The sequence below is a fragment of the Egretta garzetta genome, unplaced genomic scaffold (genome assembly GCF_000687185.1).
Source record: "Egretta garzetta isolate BGI_Z169 unplaced genomic scaffold, ASM68718v1 scaffold5, whole genome shotgun sequence".
In the NCBI taxonomy this organism is placed as follows: Eukaryota; Metazoa; Chordata; class Aves; order Pelecaniformes; family Ardeidae; genus Egretta; species Egretta garzetta.
Window position 1 is genome coordinate 4,435,700 of NW_009259707.1, and position 18,624 is coordinate 4,454,323.

The 18,624-nt window shown below is 41.1% G+C and overlaps 1 protein-coding gene across 1 annotated transcript in view; it reads left to right on the top strand.

Moving 5' to 3' along the window:
- TBC1D8 (TBC1 domain family member 8) overlaps positions 1 to 18,624 on the top strand; it is a 47,347-nt gene that overhangs the window by 5,065 nt on the left and 23,658 nt on the right. The window contains exons 2-5 of the mRNA XM_035894360.1: positions 6,411 to 6,566; positions 10,852 to 10,970; positions 12,816 to 13,044; positions 16,721 to 16,961. Of these exons, the coding sequence (XP_035750253.1) occupies positions 6,411 to 6,566; positions 10,852 to 10,970; positions 12,816 to 13,044; positions 16,721 to 16,961 (745 nt within the window). The remainder of the gene's footprint in view (positions 1 to 6,410; positions 6,567 to 10,851; positions 10,971 to 12,815; positions 13,045 to 16,720; positions 16,962 to 18,624) is intronic.

An 18,624-nucleotide genomic window follows, 5' to 3' on the forward strand; every position in this document is an offset into this window, starting at 1 on the left:
GGTGCCCGTGGCCGAGAGCAGCTTCAGCTTTGGAGGACCTGAGCATCTTGGCAAATTGGTTTGGGTCCAGGTACTGTGGTGGTGGTCTGCTGCCTGTTTTCTCAGAAGGGCTCTTTCTCAGAAGATTTGGCAGAGCTCCTTAAGGCAGGCCTTGTTGCACGTCTGTCCAGCTGTGCTGGTCTTGGGTGCAACAGGAACCTCGAGTATTTATTTTTTTTTCTTTCGAGTAGACCAAGGAGAAGTGGAAGGGCAGTTTTCTCTCTGCTTCAAGCTTCTGCAGTAGTTGGTCTGCTTGTACGGTGGCTAAAGCTGTTCCCCAGGATGCTGGAGATGCAGGCTGGACTCTGTGTTCCGTGTGACCCTTTTGATTTTGGGAGAATGGGTGTAAGCGCTTGATTTGGGAGGTTCAGGGCCGTGGCATGTCGTGGGAAGACGTGCCTGCTCGTGCCTTGCATCTGGCCCGCTGCTCCCCAGCTTTCAAAAGTGTCATCAGAATTTCTTGCCAACTAATTTCAGATACCACATGTTAGTGCTTCTTTGAACTATGTTGACCTTCACTTCCCACTTTGTAATGAATTTATGAGTTTGAGTTAAACAAAAGATCCTGGTTGTGGGGACCAGATGCCTTATCTAAAACCAAAGTAAAACTGTAAGGGTAACGTTGCTCAGTATTGTGGTACTGCAGGCTTCCTTGTCACTTAGGCTTAGATTTAACTCTGCTTTTTTTTTTTTTTTTTTTTTTTTTTTTCCCCCCAAAAGAAAGCAATAGCAGCTTTGGCCTTTTGCCTTTTTGTTTTGTTTTTTGAGGATTTTATTAATTTATTTGTCCCAGACTCCTAAGTGATCAGCCGAAGTGATCATGCCTTGCAGTATGGCTTAGCTGCTGAAGTGACCACCCCATTTATGGGAAGGCATTTGAGTAGTTCTGAGAAAAATTGTCTTTAAGGCCTTTAAAATAGGATGGAGATAAGCAGAAATTGTCTTGCTCTACATAGAGGGTGCCTTAATTCATGTGCTGTTGAGCCAGGCATAGTTGTTAGTACCTTGGACTGTCTCTTGAGTATTGTCCTAAAAGGTACAAATAATAGATGGTTTTTCAGGTCCAGTTTTTTAGTTTGAGTTCAGCTTTAATCACCCTCTGTCCAGTGCCCCAGAAGTTTAAAAGAATTTTTGAAATACCATGTGGATAATTAACACTGATCTGGGAAAGGAGCCTGCATTCTTTGGTTTGAAAGATGGGGTATGTTTAGTAGAAATTGGTGTTAGATTAACTTACTGTAAACACGTTCCTTTTTCTAGATTAGTTATGAGCATGACACAGGATAAATTGGAATGGGATCTTTTATCTTGCTGGGGGTGTATAAGGAACCATGTGTTTAAAGGTGAAGAGTGGTGCACTAGTGATACTTCATTTGAGAACCAGATCATTATAAAATATCCTCTTTTTTTTTCCCCCCAAAAGAAAGCAATAGCAGCTTTGGCCTTTTGCCTTTTTGTTTTGTTTTTTGAGGATTTTATTAATTTATTTGTCCCAGACTCCTAAGTGATCAGCCGAAGTGATCATGCCTTGCAGTATGGCTTAGCTGCTGAAGTGACCACCCCATTTATGGGAAGGCATTTGAGTAGTTCTGAGAAAAATTGTCTTTAAGGCCTTTAAAATAGGATGGAGATAAGCAGAAATTGTCTTGCTCTACATAGAGGGTGCCTTAATTCATGTGCTGTTGAGCCAGGCATAGTTGTTAGTACCTTGGACTGTCTCTTGAGTATTGTCCTAAAAGGTACAAATAATAGATGGTTTTTCAGGTCCAGTTTTTTAGTTTGAGTTCAGCTTTAATCACCCTCTGTCCAGTGCCCCAGAAGTTTAAAAGAATTTTTGAAATACCATGTGGATAATTAACACTGATCTGGGAAAGGAGCCTGCATTCTTTGGTTTGAAAGATGGGGTATGTTTAGTAGAAATTGGTGTTAGATTAACTTACTGTAAACACGTTCCTTTTTCTAGATTAGTTATGAGCATGACACAGGATAAATTGGAATGGGATCTTTTATCTTGCTGGGGGTGTATAAGGAACCATGTGTTTAAAGGTGAAGAGTGGTGCACTAGTGATACTTCATTTGAGAACCAGATCATTATAAAATATCCTTGACTTTTTTTTTTTTTCTGCAAAGAAGCGCTCAACAAGTTCATTGTGCATGATGTCCTGTTTGCGTCCCATTTGGTTACAGATTGACCTCTGTAAAAGGGAGCTGCTCCCTACCCATTGCAGAATTTGAAATGATTCCGTGCTGATCTTTATACTTGAGTTTATTTGTGGTGTTGTATCCATAATACAAATGTAAATTTGATACAAATTAATTTACAATTAGAAGTACAACACTTTTGGTTTACTTTGAGATAGTCCAATTTCCAGTATTGAAGCAATAAAATATGCACAAAAGTAGACGCTTCAGTGAAATAAAAACTACGAAGTAGGGGGTGAGTTTTCCAGATTTGTTTTATAGACTTAATTCTGAAAAAATATAGATAGATGTTCTCTCTACCTGAAATCCACCTTACAGCTAAAATAATCAGAGTTATTGAGGAGAAGCATATAATTTCAGTAGAAATGTGTCCTTTTCCACTTCTTCTGTCCTCTCCTCTGTATTTGTCAGAAGTATACACTAAACCTGAAAGTTGAGTGTGAATTTTAGCCTGGAAATATTCTTTCTGCGTGAAGAAACTTGTACCTTTTGAGGAATCTGCAATGTTCTGTCCGCGGTCTTTAGCAGAAGGCTTTGCAAACCCACATCTGCAGCTTTCCTTAGTGCAGTTAGTGTGCAGTTAACCGCTGTCCCCAAATACTTCTGCATCTTGGGAGGTCAAAAAGCAGACGAGAAGTTGGCGGAGTGGCTTTTTTAAAGGAAAGAGGGAGTCTCTATTTTTAAGTCCAAAAATCTTGTCCCACATAGAGTAAAAAAGCTCCAAAACACTAAATGTTGAGAATATTGGGAAGGACACCAATGTAGCAGTTCTTCTCTCTCTTCCCCACCTCTTGCTTCTGTTTCCTTTTAATTTTTGACTGTCTTGTAGGTATAAATGGTTTCCCTGTCACCTGTGGTACAGAGGGGGTTTGCTGCATCCTAACTGAAGGCATGCTAATGCAGCAACCTGTGAGCCGGAAACCCTTTGTGTAATTTATATGTATTTGTGAGCCAGAAACCTTTTTAGTTCAGAAACAGACCCTATTTTATAAGAGACCTTTCCACGGAACACGCTCTTAGGACATTTTGTTAGAAAGATGCTTGCTCACAGGCTAGGTATTTTTCAAAGCGTGTTTCAAAATCAGTGTATTGCCTAAAGTTTCTTGTTTGTTTGTTCAGGGATTTTTAGGTTGTTTATTTTTCAGTGCTTCAGTGAGAAGCTTAACACAAAGTGTTACGATTTGCAAGTTACCCCAAGTGAGTAGAAGGCAACTCGTACTGGAAAAATTTCGCCTCTAGTTTTAGTGATTTCCATCCTACTTCAGTTTCAACTAAATTATCGTAATAGGCTTGGGTGTATCTATTAGTGTCGAATTCTTTTTATGCTCCTGCAAATGCACTCTTAGTAATTCCCTTTCCTCCCCCCTCCTCTGCCTCTGTCAGTCTCTCCTTTATTTTTCAGCACTCAAGCATCAACTTCATGTGCAGGGGAACCGCTGCAGAAGAACTGGTGCTAACCCACCGTCACGGGGTCCTGCCAAGCAGGGTTGCTGCTCTGTGTTTGGCAGGCTTGGCTTTAGCGGTGCTTGCTTTTATTTCCGCCCCCCGCTGTCCTTATGGCCCTCAGGGCTGGCTCTGGGTGATGGAGGCGTGGGGTGCAGCGCCCTTGGGAAGCCCTCGCAAGGACTTGGGGCACACAGCTGGGATGCTCGGGCTTCATTCTGGCAGGTATCCTGATGTCCACGCTCTTTTTTATTTCTCTTCGATTCTTAGTTCTGGCTCCTCTTTGTTGTCCTTAGTTAATATTTTAGCTATGGGTAGTTTAGACAAGGGAGGTGATTTTTTTTTTTTTTTTGCACAGCTGAAGGAGGAAACTTTTGAGTAGTTGGTAAGCAAAATGGAAATTGTAAGCAGAAGTAAACAGTGAGAAGAGGAATTGGGTTTTCTGGTCGGTTATTCAGGAACAGAAAAAGGAATTAATTTTGCGCAGGCTAAGAAGTAAAAACAAAATACTGCAGCTACTTCTGTGCTTTCATGTTTTTTTTCATCATTTCTGGAAAAAAAAAGTATTTCACAAATCAGATTCCCTTGGGATTTTAGTAGCACTTACTCTTAGTTGACTTTTTTCCATGACTTTAGTGAAACGAAAAAGAAATCTTTCTCCTAGATCTATTATCAGGGGAAAACATGCACAGCACTTCATAAGTTTCTAGTTCTTTCTTTTTCTTGTAATGTCTCATATCTTTTGAAATTTGAAAGTTAAACCCTACTTTTGTTCTCTGCATCATTTGATGCTCTCTTACTGGCTTTAATCCTGCTGTTTTGAAGACCGCACACTGAAGTTGGTGCTCTGTTTTCTGTGAGCACAGATGGTTTGCTACCTTTTATATTTGGATGAATTTTTGTGTCTTTTTCTTGCAGTTACAGGAGAGCATTTAACATTTGCTGATATTATGCGCATTATCGGTCTCCAAATTCAGGTCTCCATTTTAAATAGATGGGTGTAATATCTGGGCATGTCTTTAGCTGAGAAGCAAACTGGTGCTGAACAATATCTCACCATGAAGTTGTAAAACATATTGTGTCCAACTTCTGCTTGGCTTTGAGAGCATCAGCCATGGTGTGTGTGAATGCAGGGAGGACATACTTGAGTTAATTTTCTTTGCTCTCAGAAGGTTTTTGATGCTGTTCCGCGTGAGCTTCTTACACCTCCTAGACCAGAAAGTGGTTACGCTGCTGCTTTGTTCTGCTGTGCTCAAATTAATTAGCCGTGGTTTGCTGTCTAAGTGAGAAAGCAGTTTCAAATGAGGACTTTGTAGGTCTCATTTTATTGTTGCCATTAATCACTTAGGTGATGGACTGGAGAATGCAATTATAACAAGTGCACGTGGTGCCAAAGGGCTGGCAACACTTTGGGAGGCTGAGTATGGTTCCTTTTATGTTGGGTTAATGGTGAAGGAACAAAAATACAACAGGTTGGAAAAATTCAATGTGCAAAGGGAAAACGTAGTATTGCAGAAATCTAGCTAGGTACTCCAGTGGCTTAAGCAAATGTGGTAAAGCCATTCCTTGCTGTCTGCCATCCCTCCCTGGTCATGTCTCTGCAGGACATGCAGTATAGGGGAATTGGGTACAAAGCTACTCCTGAATTGCTGTTTGTAGGTGACGTAAACCAATTCTGAGTTACTTTAATATGCCAGCTTGCAAATCATGGCATTTGAATAACTTTTTCATGCCTAACTTGGTTCTGCCTGCTGGGGGGAGGTAACGGGAAAGGCCAGCAGCTCCAGCTGGCCTCCAGAATGGAAAGTCTTTTTGGGGGGCAGCAATTGCTCCAGATCTCCAAAATGAGTTTGCCTGTATTTATGTCGAGTGCCAATTTACAGTGGGATACTGCTGCAAGCTTTCTTGGATATGGTGGTGTGTATGCAAGATGCCGGAGGTGATTTTCTACTCTTCTTACAGCTGAGACCTTACTGGTAGCGAGCATCATGCCCAGTTTGGAGTGTCACACTTAAAGATTAGCTGGGGAGATTCCAGTTTAAGCTCAAGTACAATGAGCTGTTTGAAAAATATGACCCATAAGGACGAGATGAGGCAATTGGGGTTTCTTTAGAAAAAGAGAAATCATCAAAAGTTGGGCAACTATGATGATACTTTTTCAGTATGTCAAGCATTAACGTGAAAAATGCTTGTGGCCGATTGCTCTCTGTGTTCTAGGGAGCAGGATTAATTTCCAGCAAGAAAGTTTAAGATTGTGGTGGTTGGCTATTTGTTTGTTTGTTTGGTTGGGTTTTTTTCTGTAAGAATACTTAACAAAAATAGTGGAAGAGGCTAGCCGGGGAAGTTGTTGCATCTTGGTTGTGGGAGGTTTTGAAGAACAGGTTAGACAGACACTACGTATGGCATAGGTGTGTTTATCCAGCTTCAGAGCGGGGCTGGAACGGTAACTTTCCAAGGTGCCTTCAGGTCTTTCCACTTCAATTTTGTGGTTATATACATCTATATGAGGCAAAACTGGAAACGCAGAGAACTCGTTATACTTTTGATCTTCTAATCTGGTTTGCCTTTTGCATTTTGAACGTCTGTAGATTGCAGCGTAAAATAGAGGAAGAATTGTTATTGTTACGTGCTTTATTTTAATTTTATGGCTTTAGATATGAAAAGACTTGCTGGCTACAGAAGTGAAAGTTGGTGCTAATTCTCTTTTTCCCCCTTTTTCTTTGCAGGTCGCTTGGTTGGTGCCCTGGACGCCGTGTTAGACTCTAATGCACGCGTCGCTCCGTTTAGAATTTTACTGCAAGTTCCAGGCTCACAGGTTTACTCTGCCATTGCATGTGGTGAGTTATTGAATGGATCAGAAGTTTACTGGGCCGTAGCTATTGGTGAGTTACAGACAAAAAACCCAAACCCGATTCTGAGCATGGTCAGTGTCTGCATGTCCAAGAAGCTCAAGGTAACCCCAGCTAGTAGTGTGTGCGTGGAAAGCTACTGCCTATAGCTTGTTTAACAACCAAATTAACCTCTGGTTAAAATCCCAGATAGAATTACAAAAAAAGCATTAAGTAGGAACATTAGGTTTCTATAGCAAGCTTGTTTAGCTGAGCGTGTTTTGTGTTAATTTTCTGTCTCTTGCAAAGTAGCGTGGTTCTTGTTTGTATGTATATCTTTACTTACAGTAGGAATAGTTCCTTACAGCAAGAAGCGACTTAGTCTAGGCTTTCGCCAGTCTACTCTTCCACTTGCTTACTATGAAATGTCTTACCACACTTAGTTATAATGAAATGTAACTGGACATTTGGAAGATGCTACATGATTTAGGAGGTGAAGCTGTCAGGAGGAAATGTCTAATTGTCTGGTCTGTTGTGCACTAATCCCTTTTGCAGTGTTCCTGCAACCTCTGAAGGTCAAGCTCATCTTCAGGAAAGTGGCATTGATGTGAATTGAGGCAACCTGGCCATGGCACGCTAAAGGCCATCTGAATGTGCTTGTTCCATTTGTCCTGTTCTTGCTTGGCCAGTCTGCAGGGCTGTTCTCATCCATTCTTCTCCAGTCTGTAAAATCCTAGCATTGAAATTCACAGCAGGTTTTCCTTTGGGAATGGTTCAAAGCTGCAGCAGGGGAGGTTCAGACTTGACACTAGGAAGCATTTCTTTACTGAGAGGGTGGTCAAACACTGGAATGGGCTTCCTAGAGGGGTGGTCAGTGCCCCAAGCCAGTCAGTGTTTAAGAGGCGTTTGGACAATTCCCTTAATAATATATATGTTTTACCTTCTGGTCAGTCCTGAAGCGGTCAGGCAGTTGGACTAGATGATCGTTGTAGGTCCCTTCCCACTGGACTATTCTGTTCTGTCCAATTCTGTTCTGCTCTATTCTATTCTTTCCTTTCTTACACGGATCAAGCCATGAAATAGTTAGCTAATGTAACTTTTGACATATTGTTGATGGTGTTTGACGCAGTAGTTCTTTAAATGGAAGGGGCAATCTGTATATTCACCCCCTTCCTCTGTACAAGCTCGTTCAGCCTGTCAAGCTCAGACACCCCTCTGCATGTTCCCCGTTAATACTGGGAATTTTTCCATGTGCCAGATGTGTGTGAAGAAGCTTGCGTAAAGTCTGTTTGCTATTTTTGTTGTGGCTAGGTTTTCTTGGTTTTGCAATTGCTCTGTGCTTTATATCCCTACCTCCCTCCTTTTTATATTTAAATAATGCCATCTCATGGAGAAATTTAAGAGCTTCATGCTGTTATAGTCCTCTCGTGAAGCCAGGTAGCTTTCACTGGAAAAGCAAGCTCAGTTTTGCTGTCATAGGCTTCTTGATAATTTGAATATAATTAATGTTCCTTTCTGGGGCTAATCCTCCCCCTAGCCACAAAAAAAATTTTTTAATATATTAAAGCAACTATAAATCAAAAACTTGCCTGGTTGAAATAGTCAGGGATTTTGCTGAGATAAACTTACTTGATTAATGTTTTCTAGAATTCTCTTTGGCTCCTCTGAATGGATGCTCAGCCCTGAGAAAATGAAATTTATAGTAACAGAGAGGAAAGCAGAGGGCTCTGTTTTGTATGCTGCACGGGTAGGAGCTGCACAGAAATGAAGAACCATGGTAGCAGAAGTTGTTTCTGAATAGTATTTCTGCTATGAAACCCTGACGTGAGAGTCCAGGGGAGAGCTGGCACTGGCAATAGGAGTCAGAGGAACAGCATCGCCCGTCCCTTCTCTTAGAAAGCTGGAGGACTTTCCCCGCGCGGAAGAGGCCATTGCTGCTCGCCCAGCTCTGCCCTGTCTGAGCGAGGTACTTCGTGCAAACATGGCATTAAGAACTTTGTTATTGGATTTGGAAGGAGCCGCAAGTCAAATTAAGGTTCCTGCTGTATAGCAAGGACAAGGGGCAGCTCCAGGGGCTCCTTCCAGTCTCCTGGCATAACTTCATTAGGGATAGCCATCATGTCATTAGGCAGTTAATTAAAATGACATTTTTTAATTTTATGTTGGCAGTCCTCTGTTCCATCACGCACACATTAAATGATAATATGTGTGTGAGGGTTATATCTGTGTTACAAACTTTTGCAAATCTCCAAGGGCTGCTAGGAAGTCTGATCTCTGCCCAGCATGGCTTTTCTGGCAGAGATGTTTTAATCCAGATGGCTAATCATGTTATACCAGCACAGGAAAAAAAAAAATAAAATAAAAAGCCTAACCTCAATCCTAGTGTAGAGCCACTTAGGACTTTCCTTTCAGAAGGCTTGTGGCAAAACAGAAACCCGAGTCCCAGTTAAGTGAAGTAGTAGCTCTTGGGAGTGGGAGAGCAAAAGTGTTTGATGAGAAGTGGGTTTAAAGAAGAGCTTATGAGGAGTGAGCCTGTGGTTTGACTACATGTACATTTGGCACAGGCACATAAAGAAGGTGGGTAAAAGGTGGAATAAAATGCTGTGCAGGGCATCGGCGCAGGAGGAGGAGTAAGGAAGAGACTGGCGATGCTTGGGTCAAATCACAGGATGACTTTAAGCTGTGAGATGGAAATTAGAAATAAAGAAGGGACCCGAAAAGCTGAGGAGTTGGCCTGACCGCATGAAAGGGGCAAAGAGATCTTTCAGTATTTGAGCAGAATCCCTGGAGATACCTAAAAGCAGGCAGGAAAGATTGCAAGAGAGCCCCCCTGGGAGATAGCTGCTGCCAGAGCCCGGGCTCAGAGCAGTCCGAGCCATGTGGATTCTGCTGTGAAAGGCGTCTTGCTCACGGCTTATTTCACAAGAGGCAGCCCACATACAGTTGGTGTCTTTTAGGTTGCTCGGAAATAAAAATTCAACTCGGTACTTGCTTTGCACAGCCATTTCCATACAAAATGACTGTATTTGTGGTAGTGTCAACCATTGATATAACTCGTCTTCTTTAGCTAAAGGGAATGTCCGTGTCTCTTCTTTTGAGATTTTTTTTTTTTTTAGTTAACCTTGATTAATGATATTTATGAAGTTCCATCACAAGACCTTCCTGTCAAGGAAGTTAAAGCTTGGAAAGCTTCCTCGCCAGTTGGCATTCTTTATGGAAAACAGAGCAGAGGAAAGTGGAAAATACTTAGCTAAATTTATCATGTTTTTTGTTGTGAGGCAACATGATGCATCTCTACTGTACGCACAAATCAAATCTTGAGATAATGGGTCTTCTATTTGAGATTAATTTTATTATTATATTCATCTGTGATTTGTATGTCTCTTACATCCAACTACTTCTCTCCTTTCTTCCACTAGCAAAGCAACTTTTTCTGCCTTTACTTTTTTACCTATATTGTTTAATCATTGACCAGTAAGATCTGGAGGGGCCGGATTTTGCCCTGATTGCCCTGTATTTTGCCTGCCTTGTGCTGACTTTTCTGGCATCATGTGATGAAGTGACAGTCCAGTTTCAAGCAGAAACAGCCAAAGCAAATAAGTGGTGACTGAAATATTACTTCTGGAGTTAGTGTGAACACATTACATTTAAAACAACAACAACAAAACCCTCGAATAAATCCTTAGAGAAGGAAGCCTTAAAGATTTGAAAATCTGTATTTGTCAAAGATTTTTCTGTTCACTGAATTTCTTCCCCAAACTGCAGAAATGTGCTCTTGTGGTGTTGCTGAATGAAAGTCTTTTATTTTTAGGTACTTTAATTATTACAGAGAGCTTTTCAAATAGGATGCAGATTATGACCACGCATATTCCTCTCAAAGGGTGTGCATGTGGTGGGGAGTGTGTGAGTGTGTATGCATGTGCGTACCAAGGGAGGGAGAAAGGAAGATCAGGGACTTTTGGGAACAGGACGTAAATCAAAGGTTTCCAGTGGCCGCTTAAGGAGCATCATGTCAAAATAAGCTGCAGTCTGGCAGCTCAGGATGAAGCTTTGCTGGTTTTTTCTGCTTTGACTTTTAATGCAGCATTTGCTGGCTGAGAGTGTTTGAGAAGATAAAACTAAAAGCACTAAAACTAATTCTCTAAAACAATGAGGTTTTTGTTTTTCTCTAACTATACGTCTATGAAAGAGACCTTTTTGACCTGTTTCCTACCAAGAATTTTGAGGTTGAAAGTTCAGTTTCTCGTAATGAATTTCTGAAATAGTGTGTTTTATTTTTTCTTCCTTTCAATTTTATTTTGTAGGATGAGTTTCAGTGCACTACTTTTTGCATTTCTAGGTGCCACTGCAGAGGAGATAAATCAGCACTGGGAATGGCTGGAACAAAACTTGCTCCATACTTTGTCTGTGTTTGACAATAAAGAAGATATTGTTAATTTTGTCAAAGGGAAAGTGAAGGTAAGGAAGCTGTCTTACTTGCACTTTTCCCTGCCTGATTACTTGTGGTTTATGAGAAATAATGTCATGAAGTTGTCATTCATATTTGGTTTTGTCCATCTAAACGTTACTTACGGGTTTTCTCTGTGGCACTTGTACCCGATGTGGCTGGCATCTGTGCATCTTTACTCACATTTCCTTGGAAACAGCTCAAACCCAAAGTATCTAATTTAAACTTTATCCCACCCGGCCCTTTCCAGCTTCACTGTTCGTCTCTTCCCTGTCATGTGCAGCTGAGCTCTCTTCAGCATTTGCTTTCAGTTCCTCCGCCTCTCCAAAACATTATGTTAAATACCTTCCCTTCCCATATCTCAGATTTTCCTCCTTACTACATTTCTCCTCCTATCTCCCATGTTTTTCCTAGCTTTATCCCATCAGTTTCTCCTTCCTGATTTTGCCCATTCCCACGCTCCTGTCCCTCGTGATGGGGACCTGGAGGTGTCAGCAGGTGATAGCCACAGCGCCTGACTCCGCTGGCAGCACACCCCTGCGGACGAGGGCGCAGTCCCTGCAGTGCCGGGACGGGGGACAGGCCCTTGTGCAACACCACCTGCGCCGTAAGGGTCCGGCACGGAAGCTGCCGGTGGCTTTGCAGGATGCGCGAGTCGTGGCTGGGCACTGCGGTGAAGCTGCTGGCTGGCCGCAAGGTTGCAGAAATGAGCATCCTTTAGGAAGGCTAAAGAATTTTAGAAGTAAGGGAATTTCGTGGACTGAAGACCAGATTTGAAATAATAACGGCACACACGGGAAAACTTGGGAAGCCTGGTGCCCTGTGCTCTGCTTCTAGTAAAATACACACTCCAAGAGGAGCCCTGGCCAGCAGGGGTGTGGGTCTCCTGGGGACTACTGTACCTCAGGTCCTGCGGCAAGCTTTTCCTTGCAAAGAGTTTTAGTGAGGTGCTCTTCCCCCCACACACCCTTTTTTGGTCTCGAAAATTTGTAGGACCGTAATGGTTTTGGTGAATTTCAACCCTGCTGCTGTCATCTCAGTGGGCTCTGAAGCTGGGGAAGAAGGGAACGGAGAAGGAAAAGATCACCGTGTAAATCTTAGTTTTTATCCTGCTTTCATAAAAAAAAACCCCTTGTCTAAGTGCACTAGAAGGCTCGAATAAAATTAATCTCTTTTGATAATGCTGTGGCGGCCTGTTGCCTAGCACAGTACATATCTAAAATTCTTCAGGTTTCATTAGTTAATGTTAAATCTAGGTTTTGGACCCTCGCTTCGGCTGTAGACTTTTGGCATATTAGGACTGCTTGGTAATTGTAAATTATACCAGGTGCTGTAACATAGAGATTATAAATGGTGCGATACATACCTAACTCCTTTGTTGTAATACCGCTATTAAAATTCTCAACACTTAATTATATTTACGTAGATGTTCCTGAAACCATGTTTTTAATGATTCCAAGCATGTTACAAGTTACTGACGCATCTCACTGCATTGCTTCTTCATAGGAAAATAGCACTGGTCAGTATACGCACTTGTTACTCTACCTTTGCTCTGTGTACACCAAATAATAGCAATCATAAGCTGCAGTGAAACTCTCACTATATGGTACTGCCAGACTCACTGAAAAAATAAACAAATAAAAAAAGCCCCCAGAAGTCTTGATTTGGAAGCATTCAAAGTGTATGAGAGGTGCAAACACTGCAGAAATGTCTCCATTTGTGAAAATTGCAAATGGACTTGAATTCTTTGTAAGAAAGGGATGCGATATTAAAACTTGAATGGGTAGCTTGTAGCAACTTGTTCAGGTGTGAGTGCCGTAGCTTTATCCCGATACATTATCTCGTTATGGACTCAGGCGCTGATTGCGGAGGAAACGAGCAGCAAGCTTGCTGAGCAGGAGGAAGACCCTGAGAAGTTCCGAGAAGCCCTGGTGAAATTTGAATCCAGATTTAATTTTCCTGAAGCGGAGAAGTTGATCACCTATTATTCCTGTTGCTGTTGGAAAGGAAAAGTTCCTCGGCAAGGCTGGCTTTATTTGAGCATCAATCACCTCTGTTTTTATTCCTTCTTCCTGGGCAAAGAATGTAAGTGTAAATGTGCAAGAAAACTAATGCTGGGGAGGGATATAAATATAACTATTTTTAAAAGCAAGAATAGCTGGAATTGTTATGAAAAGCCTAGTTTGTCTCTGAAGTTTACTTTCTGAGTTTTTTTGTTCAGCTGAAAGATCCTGTTTAATTTAGTTTTCACTTCAGCCTTTATGTTTATATTTTAGTATTAATCCGCTAATAAAAATGAGACTGTGTATGAGAGTATGCAGACAGGGCTGCTGTTTCTTTTTATTGCCATGGTGAAGCAGCCTTAAAATGTAACAGACCTCCTACAGATTCTGAAATAGAGACTTTCAGTGCCGAAAAGGGTGAGTAAGGACGGGTCCCTCCCACAGGCGGGGAAGCAGGGTGATGGCTGGTGGGGCCAGGGATGCCAGAGTCCAGCTGCCTGCCTCAAAATAGCCCGGGAAACCTAGCAGGGCTCTGCCTTGGAGAACCAGGTGAAAACTGGGAGGTTTTAAGGGAAAACAACAGCAATTTAGGGATTTGTTTGTGTTTCTGAATGGCAGTGCAGGAACGTCACAAGAAGTGTGTCCCGGGGCTTTTAGACCTTCTGACGGTGGTAAATCTGTGCATGATAGCAACTGTAATGTTTTTAAGAAGCGAGTTGTAAGACTTTGGTCATGGTGTTTTTCTACAGAGAAAGGACTACGTGATTATGAAAAGCCTGTCAGTATAGATATTAGAAGGTAAAAATGAATGTAGGCATTTAAACTCTCTAGCATTTCTCCATTGAGTGAGATTGTTCGTGAACTGATAGCAATTTAAGTCCTGTTTATCCTGCTGCAAGTTCAGCCAGGACAGCAATATAAACCTATGCTGCTATAAATATAGCAAGAATTGTCAGTTGTAACAATTAGGAAAATTTTACTGTTTACTGTCTGGGTTTAAGATTGGGACAGCTAGTCAAATAAAACCGTAGATTTAAAAATGAAGTACATTAATGTAAAAATAAGAAAGATGGTAAGATGGTAATTTCTAAGGCTTAAAATATACAGAGACATGCTTAGAGATCCTTTCTTCCCTTGTAATATTTTAGGCCAATTATTTTGTCATATCTGCAAAAGGTGGCAGAGTTAGATTTAAAATGCTGATATAAAAACAGAAGTCGAGTTTTGCTGGGGAGGCTGTAATGGAGTTTCTTGATGCATAGGAGATATTGGAGTTCTTGTTTAATCTCCTCGTTTTCTGTTTAGTATCAAATAATATCCGTTGAGAATTATTTCTTCTTGCTATCGTTGTAGGCTTTCTCTCATTAAAGCTGAGATACCCAGTCTGCCAAAGCACACAAAGCAAAAATGATACTTACTAATGATAGACAATGGGGGAAGGAGGAGGGAGAGAGAAAAAGCCTTCATATTGTTCCAAAGGTTTTGTTTATGCAATACCACAGAGCATTAAATGATACTGGAAGTACAACATCCCACTGTATTATTTAAGAACAAATCGCTTCTCGTCTCTTTTAATAATAACTCATTATGAAAATGCAAAAAAAACCCCAACAGCTCCACGTTTGCAACTTTTAATTTTGACTGTAGAAAACACACTGTTCATTCACTGTTACAGTCGGTTGCATTGCCTTTGTGTTCCCGTCGATTTGCATGGAAATGTGAAATAAAAACCTGAATTTTCTTTTGGTTAAACAAAACCTCCCTAGCAAGACGGGATGCATTATACGTCAAAATGCTTCCCACCTCCCCGATTCTGATAAAGCAGATTGCTTCTGTTTCAAAGCTAGTATTTTGTCACATTTCTGAAATACTTGTAATCCAGATTTACTATGGTTCTGCTTGTTACTGTTGGAGAAGCTGATGCTGATTATAGGTAAAACAAGTCATTCATTGTCTTTTTTTGCAGGTAGTAATCACAAATTAAATCTGGTTAAATCTGGTCTAGAAAATATTGCTAAGAAATCACATTTATTGCATTCTTTAATACAGCACAGGGAAAAACCCCCAATATACAATTTGCAATAAAAATAGTTCTTATATGTGTGTTAACTCTGCAAAAGTCCCCCCAAACTGTAGACTGAAATGTCTTCATAGGCAAAGCGTTAAGTCTTCTGCTTCTGGCAAGACTGTTCCCTTCCCCTTGTTTTATTTTATGTTGAAATGACCTGGAATGCAAGGTTGGAACCTGTTTTCAGCTTCTCATAAAATTAACTTACGGCTTATGCGAGCATAAACTCCATGGAACATTTTTCCAGGACAAGTCCCCTTTTATCTAAGCCTCGAAGTATTTGCAGAATTGCAGAGGCTTAGAATGTCAGCTTTCTTGAAAGGACGTGCCAGGGTCTCTTTGCAATTTTTAATTAAACTTGTGTTTTCCTAAAACGTTGAAGGCTTTGTACCTTGCATCAGAGGTTTGGACCCTTTACCGTCTGCTGGGCTGTTTCTATAACCAACGCCGTAGAGCCTATGTGATTCCAACCTGCATGAACAATAGTGCTATTGCTATGGCGCTATTTAATCTCTCTTCCCTTGGCTGTGCCCGTACAGATGGTTTTATGGCCATTCGCAACAGTTTTGTGCGTGTTGACGCAGCTGTGCTTTATTTAAGTAAGAAAAAATGTAATCTGCAAATAATCTTGACAGCTGTGGTTCATGTAGTACAGAGAACTTGCTGAGGGTAGCTCCTTAGGTAATTAATGATCATGGGTAAGTGTCACATATATATGACAATGTTTGTTATTACTGCCTTTTTATTGCTTTATTGGCATCAGGAGACCAGCTAGGGATGTTAGGGGGTGTAGTCTTGATGTTATTGGCACAGAGAACCCTGGGAAGCTTCCAACAGTTGTTAAGTAGAAATTTAATCTATTTTAAAGTCCTTTCCAGCCTAATTTCTACCCAGAGATTCATCTGAAAGAGGCAAGTAACATCCTGCAGTAGTTATATGAAATAAGCTGATTGTTTACCATTTGTATTTATGTGATTCAGCAGTGCTTAAGTATAGAGTACAGTGTCCTGTACTTGTTTCTTTTCTATAAACAAGTCTGACTGCAGCTAATGTTTAGGGCAAGATTTGCCTGTGCACCTTTTAAGTAAAAAGTAAGCAAAATGGAAAGATCCCAATGCATAGGTGGACTTTTTTTTTTTGAATGCCCTGTTTATAAAAATGTCTTTATAAAATATAAAATATAAAAAAATAAAAATGACTTTATAAAAATGTCCATGTGCAAAAGCTTCCTTTTGTATGGCAATTAGCTTTATTTTAGAAGTTCAAGTGTGCATGTAATTGGGTTTCCACCTGCCTACAGTTGTATTTCTGGGAGATTACAAAGCCTTTCCCTATGTTCTTCTTACTCTTGAAATGAACCGTTTCTTCTGGTAGTAATGAAGCAGGTTGCAGAAATGACTTGGAAAGGAGTTGGGAGCACAGCAAAGGCAGAACTCCCCAGTCCAGCACTTCTTATGAAAATAGGTAAAATTTTGAGGGAGAGAGTCCAAAAAAGACAGTCTTTTGGAGTGGGGGAGAATGAATGTAGAGTAGTAACAGGTATTTCAGCTTTTGCTTGGTCTTTGTCTGTAAAAATGGGTCTCTCTCCTCTTCGGTTGCTTGCATTTCATTCTGAATTTGCTTATTTCCCAAGTCTGAAAAATGTAAGCAGAGTTTCCAACCCACTTCTGCTTTTTTCCTCTGATGGCAGTGAAACTTATCATTCCTTGGGTTGAGGTCCAGAAGCTGGAAAGAACCTCCAACGTCTTCATGACTGACACAGTCCGTGTCACCACTCCAAATAAAGAGCGCGACTTCTCCACGTTCCTCAATATCACTGAGGCTTTCAGGATCATGGAGCAGCTGGCAGATGTGACGCTCCGAAGGCTACTGGATAATGAGATCTTTGAACTGGATCCAGGCCTACAGGACCCCACTCAGATTACCAAGAGGTAAAAAGCTAAATTCTTCTCCCTTGTGTGAGCGGAGGTTCAGTGGTGGGCTTCATGGTTTGCTTTGGTAGCTAGGTAAGATTTCAGATGTTTGCTTGATTGGGCAACAAAAGAAATTTTATGATGTACTATGGTGTATCAAATAGGTGCATTTTAACTTGTCTGCAAGATACTTTTTTCCATTTTGTATTCTTTCCTTAAACATCGCTGTGGGTTTTTTGTTCATTTGTTTTAAAAGTACCATTCCCCGTAGAAGGGTAGATTGCATAAAGGGATATTTTCCATCTTCCCTGATGAGTAACATTATTTATAATTTTGGCAATGTGTAGGCTTTCCCAGTGCCATCAATTCTGTTGAATTATTGCTTTTGATCGTATCTGAAACACGGAATTTCCCACTAGCGTGATAGCCATAGCTGACTTAGCAAGCAGTTGTAGGACTTAAAAAACCCCACAGGCAGTTGCAACAGATTAATATGCTATTGTCGCTTCTAACCCATGCGTCCCCGAGATGCATCTCTGCATTCTTCTCCCACTACAGAAATGCATTGAGTTCTCAGGGAAAAGATTGATAACTATTTCTCGGCCAGCAGCACAACAGGCAACGCTGTGTTTTATTTGCTGCTGTGGGAAAGGGGAAGGGAAGTCAGGGTTAAGGTGCGGGGTTTAAAATACTTCTTTTCTGAATGGAGCACTTATCATACCCTGAATCATACCCTCTCCTTCTCTTCCTTCCTCTCCCTCTGCCAGAGGTATGAAGGGGATGACCCAGGTGTTGCTTCCTGGCTAAAACATAAGGAATGCGTGGTATCCTTTCACAAAAAAGAGAGACATGCCCAGTAGCTGTTTTACTGTTTCCGAGGGGCATTTTTGCAGTGGTGTTGGGTATACATCTCGGCTAAACACTTCTGCAAAGTTTCATAATGGAGTTTAAAACAATAAAATGCACTTTCTCTGCAATTTCATACATCCACACAGTAAGGAAAATTACTGACACCAAGATTTCATCCATGATACCATCAAGGAATTAATTCAAGGTGATATGGTCGTGAGCAGCCACAAACATCTTTGCAGGCTTTTTTTTCATAGCCAGGGTTCTTTTAAACACGAGAGCAACCATTGTTTTTACAATGTATGTGTGACTGGGTGTTGTAGGCTTTTGGCCCAAGAAATGTAGGATGTGTACTTTGACTAATGTAGGATATGGCTCTGAATGACGGGTTGTATCTAAGCCCCCTTCCATGTTTTACCATTCCACCCTCCTCCTACTTTAGGACCGAAAAGTTAGATGCATGAAGCAAGGAAAGGAAATCCAGAGGAGAGGTAACAAAAAACTGGGGGGAAATATTTTCAGTGTCTACTGATTTTTAGCTCACTTCCCAAAAGAGTCTTTGAATCAGGGGTATTCACTGAATGGAAAACTACAAAGAAACTAAAATTACAGTTGCAAATACAAGTATAAGGTTAGCGATGGGCTGTAACAACGAGGTTCTCAGGGTATCAACTTGGAAGTACCTTGTGGCATTTTTGAAAAGTAGTATGTTTATTGGCAAACAAGCAACAGAAACCATCCCACACATCTATTCAAACAGGTTTTTTCCTCTCCTTCCCCAAACTTAAAAATAAAAAGGGGGGGGGGGGGGGGGGGGGGAGAGGGGGGAGAA